At 43.2% G+C, this 15,825-nt stretch overlaps 1 protein-coding gene across 2 annotated transcripts in view; it reads left to right on the forward strand.

Moving 5' to 3' along the window:
- Positions 1-5,774: 5,774 nt before the first annotated feature.
- LOC108922545 (cytohesin-1-like) overlaps positions 5,775-15,825 on the forward strand; it is a 55,588-nt gene continuing 45,537 nt past the window's right edge. Inside the window, exon 1 of one of the 2 annotated variants that reach the window (XM_018732737.2) lies at positions 5,775-5,998. In XM_018732737.2, the coding sequence (XP_018588253.1) occupies positions 5,980-5,998 (19 nt within the window). In that variant the 5' untranslated portion in view covers positions 5,775-5,979. Of the gene's footprint in view, positions 5,999-6,244; positions 6,262-15,825 lie in introns of those variants that run through there. The other variant, XM_018732738.2, reaches the window with a different exon arrangement.

The raw sequence follows: 15,825 nt of genomic DNA on the forward strand, positions 1-15,825 counted from the left end.
ACCTACCTCTCAAGCAAGCCCTTACCCTTAAGCCCACTGGATTTCTAGATCATTCTCACTTTACTCTTCATATCTGTGGGGTCTTCCACTAATCTAGAGAGAATTTATGACTATATCAAAGAATGAGAAAGTAATGCTTTACACCTGCAAAATTGTACATGCACCTTGTGCTTTTTATGTTAATACAACTTCAGGAAGCAGCCCTTCCTTTAATCTCCCTTTTAATGTATTTAGATTTAATTTAAATACATTAAATGTTGAAATAATTGAATATCTTATGAAAATGTCAAAATACAAAATGTTAAATTGTAATTTTAGGGTTTATCTGAAATTGTTTGGGGGGAAAAATGTTTCATACAGTTTACCAATGCCTTTACACTAGGTTGGTACAGTAAACAAGACTTGTAAAAATTAGGTATGGCTACATTAGTACTGTGTTTTGTAGACTACAAATGTTTTTGTGAAATTAACTGGATTGTTCATTTTTTTTTTTTTTTTTTTTTTTTGAGTGGCATTTTTGGTAAGATGAGAAAAGATTGTGGGTTTAATAATCCATGCGTCAAAGTTTGCATTTACTCTTCTGTATTTTGCACTGTTTAGATTTAAAATGGATTTGATTAGGAACTTTTGCAAAAGATGGAAGAAAAATCAGTGCAATAAAACTATTGTGAACTATTTCCTCTTTATTTTTGTTCAGTGCAAATTTCTTGGTATTTTTTGAAAGTGAAGTTACAGTATTAGACACTAACTTTACAAGATTGAGTTTAGTTGTAAGTAGCAGTTCACATCTGTCACAATGAAAAGTGTCACCTGTTTCAGGTCATTGCTTCAATGCAAAAAAAAAATTGACAAAGATGTATTTAGACAATGTGCAGAGACTGAATTTCTTGGGAAGCAGGGAAAACTTACCCTGCAACTAATCACACTCAACTCCAGTGACTATATGGACATGCCAAGTGGGGCATTTGCAGGGTCAGGCAAGGAGTAAAGCATATGAAAGACAAATTTCCAGTCATCCACAAAGTGTGTCCAGTAAGCACTGTAAGATCACAGTATATTACAGGTATGAGCCATTAACAAATTCCACAAGGGTGTCCAGACACTTGTGAATTCCTTAGAACTGCTGTGCAAATCAAATGTTAATTTTTGCTGTGTATATGGATTTTTTTTGTCTTGTTGTTAGGGGGTGCAGTGGCGCAGCAGGATTGCCTGGGGCCTGCTCTCTGGTGGGTCTGGGGTTCGAGTCCTGATTGGGGTGCCTTGTGACAAACTGGTGCTCTGTTTTGGGTGTATCCCCTGCGCCCTGTGTTGCGACCCCCGCTCGTGACAGGCCGTTTCGGACTGTTTGTGTTTCCTTAATATTTTTTTTGTTTGTTAAATGGTTTATAATAGTATAGTTTATACATTAGTATTTTATTAATCCCAGGTGTGTTGGGGTGGGGAAGGGGGTTGTTTAAAGGATAGTTATACTCTCTTTGTTGTTCACTGTAAACTACATATAATGAAAATACATTTTTAAAAATGACTAACTTTTACCCAGCAGTTTTCCTTCCTGATCAATGTGCTGACACTGAATTGATATAGTAAGAATATGCTACTGTTAATAATTACAGTACTTGAAAAGTTTGTCTAATGAAGGTTATTATTATTGTTCTTAATAATTACCATCACCCCCTCCGACACGCAAACACAGTTTTTTATTAACGGAGTTGAACCATGCCCATCTTTAAAGAACACCCTCAGAACCAGCAGTCCTTTTTAAACATTGTATTTGGGCCCAACTAGTAGAGTTTCAGTTCTATACGGAAATTTGGTGGAAAAACACAAAACAAAAAAATTCAGCTGGTGTCCTCAGGAGTGAGGATTTACTGCAGCATTTTGAAGAGCCCATCTCACCAGCCAGTGGCGTTAGAGCATCTAAACCATGTAGTGGTGAAGGTGGGTGGTACATGAAGCAGAAGGAATTGTTCTGTGCAGGGTTTCCAGGTCAGGAGCAGGCAGTGGTACCAAATGGATGACTCTTTGATTAATTTCGACCAGAGTAAAGATAATACTTAGTCAACAATCTGACATTCTGTTGTATATGAAGTTGAACAGGAAACGAATCTGTGATTTGTTCTACGACTGGTTGGCACATGTGCATCTCTCTTCCGTGTTTTTCTCATGTAGAACCTCTGAAAGCAAAGAGAGTGTGGACCAGCCTACAGGGATATGAGCAACTAAAGAAAAACATGTTCACTGAACCAAGGTCGTTTTACACAGTGACCAAGGTTATGCAGATGTCTATAACAGAAGGAACAGTCTCTGGAGCAGATCACACACTAAATATTTTAGTTTTTAATTTTACTGTTGTTTTGTATGGACAATTTCCTGCTACTGCCATCAGACCTCTGCAGCTTCTACAGAATGCTGCTGCACAAGTTGTTTGATTTGCCAAAGAGTTCCCATGTATCTCCTCTACTCATTTCTCTGCACTGGCCTCCTATAGCTCCCTGAATCAAATTCAAGACCCTGGTTAATGTCTCTGTCTACATTCAGGAAGAGTCTGAAAACTCACCTTTTCTGAATTCACTTCGCCAAAGATCTCTCCAGCTCATGTATGGTGTAAATGTTCATGCACCGTAACTTCATAAACATCATCAGATAAGCCTTTATACAGCCACTACTCTGGCATTGTATGTGATTGTTTGTGTATCTTATTATAAAAAAAAATAAAAATTTGGTAGGAGGTTATCAGGATTCATCTAAGCTGCGTTTTATGCACCTACTCGAGCGATGAACATTGGTGCATCAAGTGGAAAGTAACAAACTTGGGTTGCCTAAGAGTCACATGCCTGCAGCCATTCTCTCAATGTAATGCACAAACTGTATTTTCATTGAGATGTCCACTTTGGACAAAAGCGTCTGCTAAATGAATAAATGTAATGTAATTTTTTTGTTTCATTTGATCTTCTGAAGTCCTTAAAATATATTATGATTCCTTGGGATTATTTAACTTATTTTATGGATGGCTATCTGACAGTAGCCCAGAATGATTACCCAGTACTCGTTGAAATTGTTGTCTCTGTCTTTCATTAATTCATTAATTCAGACAGGTAGGAGGAGCTCACAGGTCAAGAAACTATTTGAATATTTATTACAGAAATACTGAAGTTGCTCTCTGAGTCCTCCAGTAACTCCTTAGAGTACAAAGTGTGGCTCCCTAAGCTTTTATACGTGTATATACAGTATAGCTGGGAAGCCCTATACAGTACATAAGCACATAAACAAGGGTCACTGAGATGCGCCTCAAAGCTGTTTTTATTTTCCATATTGTGGGTTACACCACTGTGGGGGCCCTCAGAGTGCATGCTGTGGAGAGGTGGGTTTCAGGTATAGCTGTGGGTGCACGGAATGAGACACTCATGTCTGCTGAGCCTGCCAGTGCCACACCCTGCCTCCTGCCATGAAGGTGAATAAGCAGCACCTGGGAGGCTGTTTTGTTTGACATTTACAATAAATTTACATGTATTCATTTAGCAGATGCTTTTCTCGACAGCGGTGTACGATACTACAGCTGTATATAGAATTGATAGGGAGTAAACTTGTTTCAAACAGATAATGCAGTAAAATTTACTGAGAAGATGGGAAATCAGGAGTAAAGTGGGTCAGAAAGATGTGTATTTTGAGACCCTTCTTGAATGTTGAGAAGGATTCAGCAGTTCTGAGTGAGAGAGGGAGCTCATTCCACCACACTGGAGACACAACCAAAAAATTTTGCTTTATTGTTTTTTGTATTCAAGTGACAGGTTTTTTTTATTTCCTTTAGACCACCGAGTTTTTATTTCTGTCCATAACAGCAGACCAGGCAGAGTGGGAGTCTGGGCAACAGTGATGCTCTGCTTTTCTCCTGTGAAATTGCCCATCCCCATCAGCCATCCATTATCCTCCCTTGTCAAACCAGGAGGAAGGAAAAGAAGAAGCAGAGGGAAGAAGACAACTTTCCTGTGATGACAGCAGAGGGTGTGGTATCGCATCTTAAGCCACTGTCTCCCAAAGATGAAGACTGGTGTGTAATGCTCTCTGACAAGCTTTCATTGACTTCAGCAGTTCACTTCCGGCATGTGTCTGTACAATCTGTACCTTGCTTTTGTGAGAGATAAGATCTCGAAGTAGGCTCAGTGGTGCATTGTGGGAAACCAGTAGGTAGCTGAAAAAACCTGACAGTGCTATGTATATTTGTTCCATGCTGTATGTGTACTTACATTGCTCAGTGAACACCGTATTAACTGTGGTAAAATTAAGTTGACCCATTTTAGTTGTATTCTTTATGATCAGAGCTATATGATCAGATTTTAAATTTGAAATGAGCATTTCACTGATAGGATGGAGTGACCAAACTGTTTCATAATATGTTTCTCAGATTCTTTCTATGGTACCAGCCAAAAATTTGAGTACAATTTCTGGAAACCAGTTTTCTTCCCACGTGGCACTGGCTTAACACATCGGGAGCTGATCAGATGTCTTTCTTGCTCTTCCGCAGATGTAGAATGTTTGTTGCTTGCTTTGCTTCACCAAGTCTTGCAAGAAAAATATTTCTTTTTCTTTATCTCCTCTTCATCCTGTTTTCCCCCTTTGTTCATTTTCTCTTTCGAATCCTGTTTCCTTCCTCATTATTCTTATATGCGAGAAGGTTTTTGTCTTTTCGTCAGTCCAAGAAGATTTTACCTGTCAATAGGTGCAGGCCAGCTAAGGGGCAGAGGCTCTGCTCTGTGACCTCACACACCCTGAGCAGCCACCCCTTCTCCTCATTCTTTGGAGGAGGAGGAAGGGGGACGAGGACAACGTCGCCCTGCAATAAATACTGTACTCACACTCAGAAAGGTTCTCCTGCTCCATCTGTAAAGAATGAAGCATATTTTAAATGTTTCCAATAGGTTTTTAATGACAAGCCATGCATTCATGGTATGACTGCATAGAACGAGATGTAAAAATTTGCAAAGCAGCCCTACAATTTATCTGTTTAACAGGTTGATTTGAATCTAGTCAACGTTTGTTTTCAGTATTTCAAAGGAATCCAACTCACAAAAAAGCACAAAAGCTTGTGAGCAGTGTGACTGCACTGTGAAGTGGCTGTACTGTAGGGAGGTACAGGTAACAGCGCCCATTAAGTGTTCCTAGCATTAGCAGGCTTCGTCGGGTTCAAGTATATTTTGTGCAATTTACAGAAATTATTCGACATCCAGAAAGTGGCATTTTTTTTGAATGAGCTGAAAAAGATTTTGATTTAAATCTGTCGTGTAGTTTTTTGGGACGTTTGGGCAACATAAGAACTCAGAAGAAGCGTTTGGTGCAATAAAATTATTGAGAACATTCTTGATGTGCATTTGCTCATTTCTTCATATCAATATTGTTTTATTTTTAGGTTGTGACGTCAGTGTTTTGACATGATTTATTTCTGGCAAATTTGCAGCACTGAAATTCCCTGTAACTTAAGTTTGGTGGAACGAAAAATACATTAGAAGTTATTTGTTTCCGTCTAATTTGTGAGACTATAGTATCGTTAAATTTAACTTACTAGTTCATACAAGCAATAAGTGGATTATTAAAACCTGGACGTATTTTATAACCTTACCAGAACCTGTAAAAATATTTAGTGAGGTAATTTAATAGCAGAAAGCAGGTGCCCATTAATTGTCACTCCAGGACATCTTGCCGGCGGAGGGCTGATCGAACACGTATGAGTTTCAGCGCGTGACATCACCTGGCGTGCGGCACGGGGGAGGGAGCAGGATTTCGCGGGCGAGGCAGCAGGACTCGCGCGGTGTAGTGAGCGCGCGGTCAGAAACGCTTCAGCGCAGCTTCAGTCGGCGCGGCGGAGGGGCAGCGCGCGGGCAACGTGACAGTTGAAGAACTGCACGAGACAGGCTTGGAAAGCGGCGCGTGGGTGTGTTCGGAGCGCGTGGCGAAGCTGAGGCGGGAGCACCGCATCGCGCGAGCATGGAGGGAGAAGAGCACGGTAGGGCACGGCAGTGCGGGGGCACTGCCCTGACGGGGTGTGAATACGTCATCTTGGAAATATTTACTCCCCCAGCATGTGTTTGTCGCCACCTGAACGAAATGTAATTGTAAGCGTGGTCTAAGTAGCTGCATTGCAAATTTGCGCGAACATATTCTCGTGTATTTTAGCCGGTAAAGTACGACGGCGCGGGCAGGAGGTTGCAGCACGCGGGACACTCACTGTACAACAGCAGCATCACCGCTGACAGAGAAACGCTAACAGTAAGACTACCGCTGTCATTATAAGAATTATTAACAGCAAAGTTTTGCACTGGGATGGCGGAAGCGAGAAAAGGTGTCACTGAACGCGACGTGAAGCGTAGCTGCGATGTGAGGCGAGGCAGGTGACGCCGGAGTGGATGTCGCCGCTCCATCTATCAGTTTGTCCGCTTTTAGCTCTGCAGAAGTGAATCGCGCGAGGAAATCGCGCGTATCCTGGTATTTCGTCGCAATCGGTGCGCGCGAGGTCAGGAAATAGGCGCTTGAGCGCGAGGCAGATAAAATTATCGGCGGCCGGGTATGGCTGGAAGTGGTGCTTTTTAAATCCACTGGTGCCTCATTTTCACCTGGCATGATGTTTGTGTCATCAGCCAGCGCGAGTGCAACATTAAACAAGATGTTAAATCATCGTGTCGGATCTGCGCTTGTAACCCGCTCTAATCTTCTTTAAAACAATTTGAATTTAAAATTGCTGTTAAGTTGTGACTGATCATCATGTCAAGGTGGACGGACGGGTTCGTTCCCTCAGAGGTTCTTCAGTTCTTCCTCAACAGGAGTGGCTAGGTGGCGAGTGCGGTTTCATCAGCTCCTACTGACAGCTGGTCGAAACCCAGGACAGCAGGCAGAAAGCAACTGAGTTTTATCTCTTTTTGGTGCATCTTGTAGATGATCTTATGTAGCCTTCAGAGCTCTGTGAGGAACTGGTGTGATGACTCTGTAACGGACTTCCCCTTTTCCCTTAGTCATTCTCTGGGCCTTTTATGCACCAAGATACACTGTACACATGGCTGTTTCTCCTCCTATACTCTATTAGTCTTGATCAAATCTGTGACAGCAGCTGTGACTTTGCATTTCAAAGAACGGAAGCTCGAATCCCATCTCCTGCCTGTAGCTTTGAGCAAGGTCCTTAGCCCAAAATGCTCCAGTTAAACTACCCAGCTGTATCAGTGGATAAAGCACTGTAAGTAGCTTAACACTCCAAGTCGCTGCGTAAATAAAGGTAAATGAACCTAACACACAGACATGCATGCATGTTAATTAAACTCATTTGAATGAGCTGCTCTCTGAAATTGTACTTGCAAGTGACACACTTGTGATGCAGCGTGCGTGTGCGCGTGTGTGTGCATGTGTACTGCTCTGGGTCACTCCACATTACCACCTCCATGGTCACACAGCCATGTTTTTGGAATGCAAGATGGTGAAGGAATAGTTTCATGTAGTTGAGGACCAGGTGCAGGGAGAGGGGCCGGTGCCTCTCGGTGCCTAGTGGGGGCAGCTGGTAGTGTAGTGGTGAGAGCTGCTGCCTTTGGATCTCACCTCCAACTATAGAACCCTTGAGCAAAGTACTTACCCTAAATTGCTCCAGTAAAAATTACCTAGCTGTATAAATGGGTAAATAATTGTATCTTAACAATGTAAGTTGCTTTGGAGAAAAGCATCAGCTAAATCACTAAATGTAATGCCCATGATGAGCACCAAGCCCTGCGAGCTTGGGGGGAACATAGTAAAGTAACACGGATGTGTCACTGAGGACTCGGTGCAGGTCAGGTGCTGGTGTGCTGCCGTTCAGTTAAAGTTGGACTCCTTCATCAGTCAGATTTATTTAAATAATAATTAGTGTATAATATTTATATATAGTGAAATTTGTTTACTTTCAGCGTCTCTTATTATTAACTTGTATTTAACTGACACCTTTGTCCAAACCCATGTGAACACAGGAAGATTGTGCAAACTCAGCATAGACTGAACTGAATGTGAACCCACATCCAAATTCACAGGCCAGGAGATGTGAAGCACCAGCACTACCCGCTGTCCTGTGGCTTGAGTGGGGCCAGTGAAGAGTCTTTAATGAACCTCTTGGGAAAGCCAGTGTGATGTAAGCAAAAGCCTGTGCAATGTTACACTCAGGTTCCTTCTAGCTGGAACATCCACAGAGTGGATTTTTCTTAGCTAAAAAAAATTATTGAACAGGAAGTGCATAAGTATGCAGATGATGTCTTATTTAACAGTGGGTTAGAAAACAGTGCTTCACTGTAAAGCAAGGCTACTTTTGTGTTGCAGCTGTAGAAGAGACTTTCCTACAGAGTTGCATCCTTTTTTGTGATGTTTAATGTTGATGCTAATGTGGAACATTCATATCAGATGAAAACCAGCTGTTTTGTCTATGTTTGGAGTATGGTATATATCGAGAATCTGTATTCTTTTGAAGTTTTTGAGAAGTGGTCCCCCTTCTGACATGTTCCTTTTTGTGTGGTTGTTTTATCTCTCCCGTTTCCCAGTTTTTTTGTAACATTTCTTTGCTTTCTTTTACCGGTTTCCTCAACAGACTGTCTGTTGGAGACATGGTGTGTGGTGCATTGACATGTCCCCTGAATACATTTTGATGCATTCGGAGACGTTATTCAGATTTCCTGGGTGTGCAGTGGTTATTATGCAGTGGAGACCCGTCTGTACTATGCAGGTGTGTGTGGTTGTTGCGGTTTCAGCATCCAGGAAGCCGCGTCGCCTCGCAGACGCCCAGCCGCTTGTCCTCAGTAACCCTTTTCTTCTCTCTTAATCAAGAGGCCCACCTCTGTCTGTGAGTGACGTCTGTCAGGATGTGCTTTGTTTGCTGGAGTGTATGGACTTGTGTTGGTGGTTTTTGATTTGCAGAGCTGTCTTACAAAAAGAGGCTGCCTTTGTGAGACCGCCTCCATTTTTGCCAGTCATGTTGCATAGAGTGAGGAATAACCTTTTTTAAAATTAAGTGCTCTTTGTGTGCTGGCAGTATTAAGTGGTGGTTTCCATATGCAACCCAAAACACTGGAGAGTAGAAGTGGCAATGGCTGCAAAACTCTTAGCTGTACCAGCGCACACAAACGGATGTGTGACGTACTTCAACCTTTACGCCCACTTGTGGCCTGCTATTGGCAAACACTGGTGTATGTGCTAATTCCCTGATGTTGGGAGAGAGAAAGGATTTCCTTGAAAGGTGAAAACCATGGGACAAGGTCCAGGTATATCTCGTGTTTGAGTATGTGTGCGGAAATGTTTGGGAGATGGAGAAAGAGTTTGCAACTTTTTCAGTTCCTTGCAGCTTGTTTCTTGAAGCAGATGTACACCTCCCACTGGGGTGGCTGCTATTCTATAGTTGGAAGGAAAGACCAGGGACCATCAGGCTTGATGTGCATCTCCAACACGTGGCTCAAGCTTCTTGTGGTAGCTACGAATGGCCCAGAACAATAAATAATGCCAATTTCCTGAGCCATCTAAATGTAAAACTTAACAAGTAATGCCAGGCAGTATTTTGATTCACTGGCAAACATCGCCATGAAAGATCTCATTTCTTTTCCACCTCATAGCAAGGTGAGACAGGAAGTGCATTCCTTGGGTGGGTAGAGAAAACCACCTCATACTGTTCACAGGAGTTGGCACTAGGTGGCACTATCAGCACAAAGAATGCATAATGAGCAGAGATTCTCAAAGTGATAAACCTCATTGACTGAGAGCCCAATTTAATTACAGTTATGTAATTGGTCCATTCTTCTTTGTGTGTGATTGGCATTCCCAGCTTTCTTCAACTAGAATGAATAAGATTTAGATATAGTCTGGAGGTGGTTCGGTAGGGTTGGTTGCTGCTGCTTTTATTTTTATTTCTTTATTTTTTTCATAATTTTTAAAGTTGTTGGGCTCTCCAGGCTGGTGAGGTAGATACAACTGAGAGCTGGAGTCTCAGGGCTGATGGGTGTTTACTCAGATCCTGGTATTTCAGTAAACATGATTTCACTTGGGGGGCGTGGTGGCGTGGTGGGTTTGGCCTGTGCCTGCTCTCTGGCGGGTCTGGGGTTTGAGTTCTGCTTGGGGTGCCTTGTGACGACCTGGTGTTCCATCTTGGGTGTGTCCCCTCCCCCTCCAGCCGTGTGCCCTGTGTGGCCGGGTTATGCTCCGATTCGCCGCGACCTTGCTCGGGACAAGTGGTTTCAGACAGTGTGTGTGATTTCACTTGTGTTGGTGAGTTGGATTTTGTGAGCAATTTGGCCATGCTAAGTCATGGGCTGCTTTTTTACAGTATATAGCATTTGTTGTTTGCATGCACACACCTATCAGAGTTCTGATGCTTGGATTATATAATAGAACATTTAGTTGACTAACTTTGACTGACAAAACAAACTGACAACAATCAGGACTGAAATTATTCTGAATGGGCAGTCTAGACTTTAGTAAACAAAGTTATTTGCGTAAACCTTCATTTGTCCCTTCTTGTCCGCACCATAAACTACCTTGATAAATATTTGTTGGCTCAAAGGTTGAAAGAACAGTTGATCCTTAATTTGTGGGAATATTTGAATGAATTAAAGAAAACCTGGTCAACTTTTCTGAGCTTCTTTGTTAGGTCTCTGGGACTATGGTAATCTTTTGCCTTTGAATTGTATGTATGACTTGTATGTATTTGGATTTCTCAGTATACTGATTTTGTGTCTATATTCATGTCATCCAGTTCTGGTCTGTTGCTAATAAAATTTTCCATTTTTCCTAGTTTTTGCCCTCTTGCTGGACGGCACATATGTTCATACCTTCATTGTGTTGCTGAACGTTACATCTGAAGAAAGAGCCACAGGGTGACAAACACGGAAAGGGCTGAGGAATTGTGTCCAGAGCCCGTGTGAAGCTCCCCACTGTGTTTTTGTCTTTCTTTTGTTTTGTGATTCACATGTTCGTTGTTCTTTCTGTGCTTTTTCACAGGATGGCAAGTAGTGAGCAGCTACTCTGGAGACTTCTTTTGATGTTTTCTTACATTGATTGTGGTTCTTAGTGTAATTTTTTCTCTTTAGAGTAAGATAAAATAAGAAATACCAGGCTATCAGCTTCTGCTGCTGTGTGAGTGCAAGACAAATTTGTGAAATGTAAAGGCACCAATATTTTCTATGCAGTTGCACTTTGGCTCCACACTTGTTTGTTTTTCATGCAACTTCTTGTTAGCTGTTGAAGGCTCTGGTTTATTGGCGGTGTAACAGTCAGTTTCCTTGGATGGTGAAGTAACCCCCAGTTTAACGTCCTTGTTGACCACTGCTTTGTTCTGTTTCTCAAAAGCACTAAATTTTAGTTCCTCATTCTCAGAAGTGCTGGGGGGGGGGACTTCTTGCCTTTTTCACATACAGAAATAAGCACTTGCTTAATTGTTTTTCTGAGCCTATCTTAACTTACTTTTTTATTGCCGTATCACAGTAGATAAACATTCTGAAAGCTGGAAACGGTAGTTGTGGGTTAACGGTCTGACGTCCTTGTGGCAGCCTGTCTCGCATTAGCTGTCGCTCAGTGTCTTGTGCCACAAAGTGGCCTCAGACAGGACTGTGATGGATGCCGCTGCCTTGTCTCTTGGGGGATTTCACCTGCCAGGTCCATGGTGACATTACAAATTGCTCACTTGCTTCCCTGTATGGTGAGCCCTCATGGTGTGGGAGCTGGGGGAGTGGGGTAAGGGTTTATCCAGACCGCCCTATTGCAGTACTCCTGGGTCCTGGCTTCATGCTTCTCACAAGTGAGTGTGACAGCAGGGTGTCATCATTCCTTTCCTTAATTGGAAAGTGAGAGTGAGGCCCGGGGGGTCTGACTGCAAAAGCCAGGGCAGCTTTGTGCTGACAAATGGGTTAAGGTGCCCTTTTAACTTTCTCCCAGGTCAGGAACCTTGGTAGCATCAGCAGTGGGATAGTGGTCATTGCTCAGGGTGGAGTAGCAATGTGAGAAAGCTGTGCATACTGAGGGCACCTAATGAAGTCGCGAGTGGGACGGCATTGCAGGCCAGCAGTTTGGTCTGTTCTTTGCATGCCGAGCTCAGTGACCTCATTCGCAGTCGTGACTCTTACTGTTGCAATTCCCCCTCCCCAGCTGTTGACAGCCCATGTTTCTTCACGCTTCAGGCCCAGTGGCATCAGCTTGTACGTTGGGGCATTGGTGGAGCGAGACGTGTAAGCACATTCTAGCGGAGGAAAGAGGGACTCTGAAAGCATTTACCAACTGTTGTCGCCAGCTGTAGAACGTACGAGTCATCCACTGAATTTGGCTGCAACTCCATAACAACAAAGCAAGTGTTTATGACAAAAGCAGTGTAAATGAGATTACTAGGTGGCAATAGCAACTGTAATACCAAATTCCCTTTATGTTAGCATTACTTTGTTTTTCATGCATTTATTTTAATTTATTAAGGAGCGATTGAGTTTTAACGGTGGTTTGCTGATCAGAGGTGAGGCGGCTCTCACTGTGGGGGCAAATTCAGTCATCGTTATGACAAAGTGGCAAAACCACGGTTTTAGTCACGCTGAACTGAGGTGCATATTCAGTCATTGTTATGACAAAGTGGCAAGATCACGGTTTTAGTCACGCCGAACTAAGGGTTGGCTGCTGTTGAGGCGGATTGTCCATAATGGGTGTTACTCATTATGAAACAAAAGCCACCCACGTGGACGGGGAAAAGGAGTTGCTGCCAATGGCCAGCTACTCTCTCAGTAGAAACAAGGCTGGCAAAGAGCACTTTGTGGTCAAAAAGGTACAGCAGCAGTGAAAGAGTGTGTTGCCTTCCACCTTTTTCTTCAGGCAGTTCTGGGAGACATTCTGTTTTCTCCTCCTGTGTCACCGGATAGTTTGCCAGAACCTTATTGAAGAAGTCCAGTTATGTTCTATAGCTTCACCAAACATGTATGCGTTTGATTCTGTAACCAGTGATGCAGTAGCTTTTTTAGCCTGTACCTTTCTGCTAAATCTGGTATTCTATGAGCGAGTGGTATCCTACAGACTTCCTTCTTCAACCTCACAGATTTATTTTATGATGGGCACCAACCACACCTCACTGAAGCAGTCTCCATAATGGCAGTCTTGAACTGGGTTTATTTGAACTTCCTGGTCCTGTTTTCTCATGGAGTGTAGGTGAAAGTTTTCCTGTGGTTGGACTTAAGCTCATCATAAACCGTGTCCCTCTCCAAATGGCTGATCACTGACCTTTGACCTAATGTACCCTGTTACCACAAATACTTGGGAGTTTCTTTATGCTCGAACAGAGTTTTTTTTTTTTTATATATCCTGTCTCCCCCAGCTTCCCTTGTTATTTCTCAATTATGTGTAGTGAAATCTCTTGGCAGAGTCCATAGGGAGTACCCTCTCTAGCAGCACATCCATCTCCAGAAAAGGCTTCATACTCTGTTGTTTAATGCATAAGGGACTCACTCGACCACTGTGACAAACTCCGACTCCACCTGCCTGGGGCTCCTCATATGTGACAGCTTCTGATAAGGAGAGGCCTGGAGTGAGACTACACTGGGGTAAAAGAGAAATCATGTTTCCCTATGGCCAGCATAAAGCAGTCCCCGCATGGACTGCATGATGGAGCAGACCTTGTTCTTGCTGTCCCTGCCTGTGCTGTGGTGAAAGCTCCAGCTGTGGAATCAACTGCTGATGCTGTACTCCTCTGCCACTGTTAAGATAGGATATGTAGGACTATCCTCATACAACTGGTGTACATTGTTTTGTAGTTTCATTTTTCTTTTGGCAGAAAGTGAGACTTGAAAGGAGCACTAATTTCCAGCAACCTGTCTCTACAGATGATTTTCCGTGTTCTCTGAATACCAAAGCTGAATTTTTTTTTTTTTTTTCCCTCTGCGATAGGTGGTTGTCCCTTATGTGACAGACCTTATGACTCATACCTCCTGGGCCTGGGTCTGAGCTGCCTCAGCCCTGAACGGGGTGGCACAGTGGCACAGCAAGTAGCTTTGCTGTCTCACAGCACCTACGTGGTGTGAGAGAACACGGGTTTGATCCCTGCTCAGTCTGTGTGGAGTTTGCATGTTTTCCCATGTCTGTGTGGGTTTCCTCTAGGTGCTCTGGTTTCCTCCCACAGTCCAAAGATATACTGTTCAGGTTCCCCCATAGTGTGTGAGTGACACAAAGAGCATGTGTTTCACTGATATATGGGTGAGTGATCCACTGTAAGTAGTGTATCCAGCAGTGTAAGTCACCTTGGTGAATAAGGTGTGTGGGCTGGTAATGCAAGTATTAATAATGAAACAGCAGTATCCATTTTAAGTTGCTTTGGAGAAAAGCATTTGCTAAGTGAGTAAATGGATAAGGAGGTAATGAAAATTTCTGGATGTCTGGATGAATGACAGCGTGTGTTTTTATTCCCTCTGTTATACACTGTAAAACAACTGGCCTGTGAAATTGGGGTATCTTAAATAAAATGTAATGGAATAATCAAGTGAACATTATCACAGCAGCTGTGCTCTTTCACTATTCCTGCCCTCTAAAAGCCTGGGAATTACAGCATGTTTCGAAGCTGCAGGGAACAGGAACTGATTAGATGGTGGCAGAGGAGATGGTGCGGACAGAGAAGACACGCACCTACGCTGTTTGAAGCTGCTTGTCCCGAGTGGGGTTGCGGTGGGTTGGAGCCTAACCCAGCAACACAGGGTGCGGGGCTGGAGGGGGAGGGGACACACCCAGGATGGGACACCAGTCAGTCGTAAAGCACCCCAAGCGGGACTCGAACCTCAGATCCACCAGAGAGCAGGCACAGGCCAAGCCTGCTGTGCCACCCCCCCCTTGGAGAAGACCGTAGAGTTCAAAGGTCAAGGACACTAGAGGGCATATGGGAGGTGGAAACGGAGAGCGATGTGAAGGTCCTTGGGTTAAAGACATGTGAGGGAGGGTGACGCAAAGACACTTTAGTAGGCCTGGAACTCTCAGCACAATTACTGGGGTTCAGTCCCACAAATCCCTGCTTGTACTTCACCATGCTAATATGTTCTGTGATTATTTGGAGCTGAACAAAGAAGCTGAAGCACGCACAGCTGTGGAGAATGCAAGTATTAATAACGAAACAGCAGCATTTCTGCTGAGTCCACAGCGTCCCGTATTCTGTTCTCACCCCCATGCCTTCATGTGCAGAGACAGCACTTTGGGCACCAGACTGAGCGTGCTCCACATGGGTCAGCTGATGCCTTCTGCTGTCTTCCTTTGCTCTGGGGAATGGCATGTGTGTGTGCTGGTGCATGTTTAATTGTGTAAAAAATTACTATAAATTCATATATAGACTATATATATTGTTTTTTGTTTGTTTTTAATATTTATGTATATTTAAGTGAAATTTTTGGACCTTAGGTCCTTACGTTGTTCAGGAACACACTTAGCCCTGTGTTTTGGATTTGTCAGCCTCAGTGTGTTTAGAAACCACCCTTGAAGAAGGTGGTCTCCTGCAGGCATGGGAAGATGAGAGGGAAAGAGGAGACAGCTGAAGAAAGAGAATAAGGTGGAGAGACAACTGAGTCATATAACATTTTTGTGGCATGTTGCTATGAAATCCAAATTGGTCTGGCATACAAATGCTTGGAAGAGGACAATGGTCAGAAGCTATACATTTAAATTCTGTATAATGTTTTTAACAAGTTGTTAGAAAACATTAGTGCGCTTCTGGAGGGAGTCACTGTTTCCTCGCGGATGACGAATGTTTCAGCATGATGAGAAGGAGATTACTGCCTGAAAATGAGTGAAGGAGCTGTAACTGCAGAAGGAAAGTATTTTTCAGTGCTAGGCTGAGGCTTC

This window comes from Scleropages formosus, chromosome 3 (assembly GCF_900964775.1).
Source record: "Scleropages formosus chromosome 3, fSclFor1.1, whole genome shotgun sequence".
Lineage (NCBI taxonomy): Eukaryota > Metazoa > Chordata > Actinopteri > Osteoglossiformes > Osteoglossidae > Scleropages > Scleropages formosus.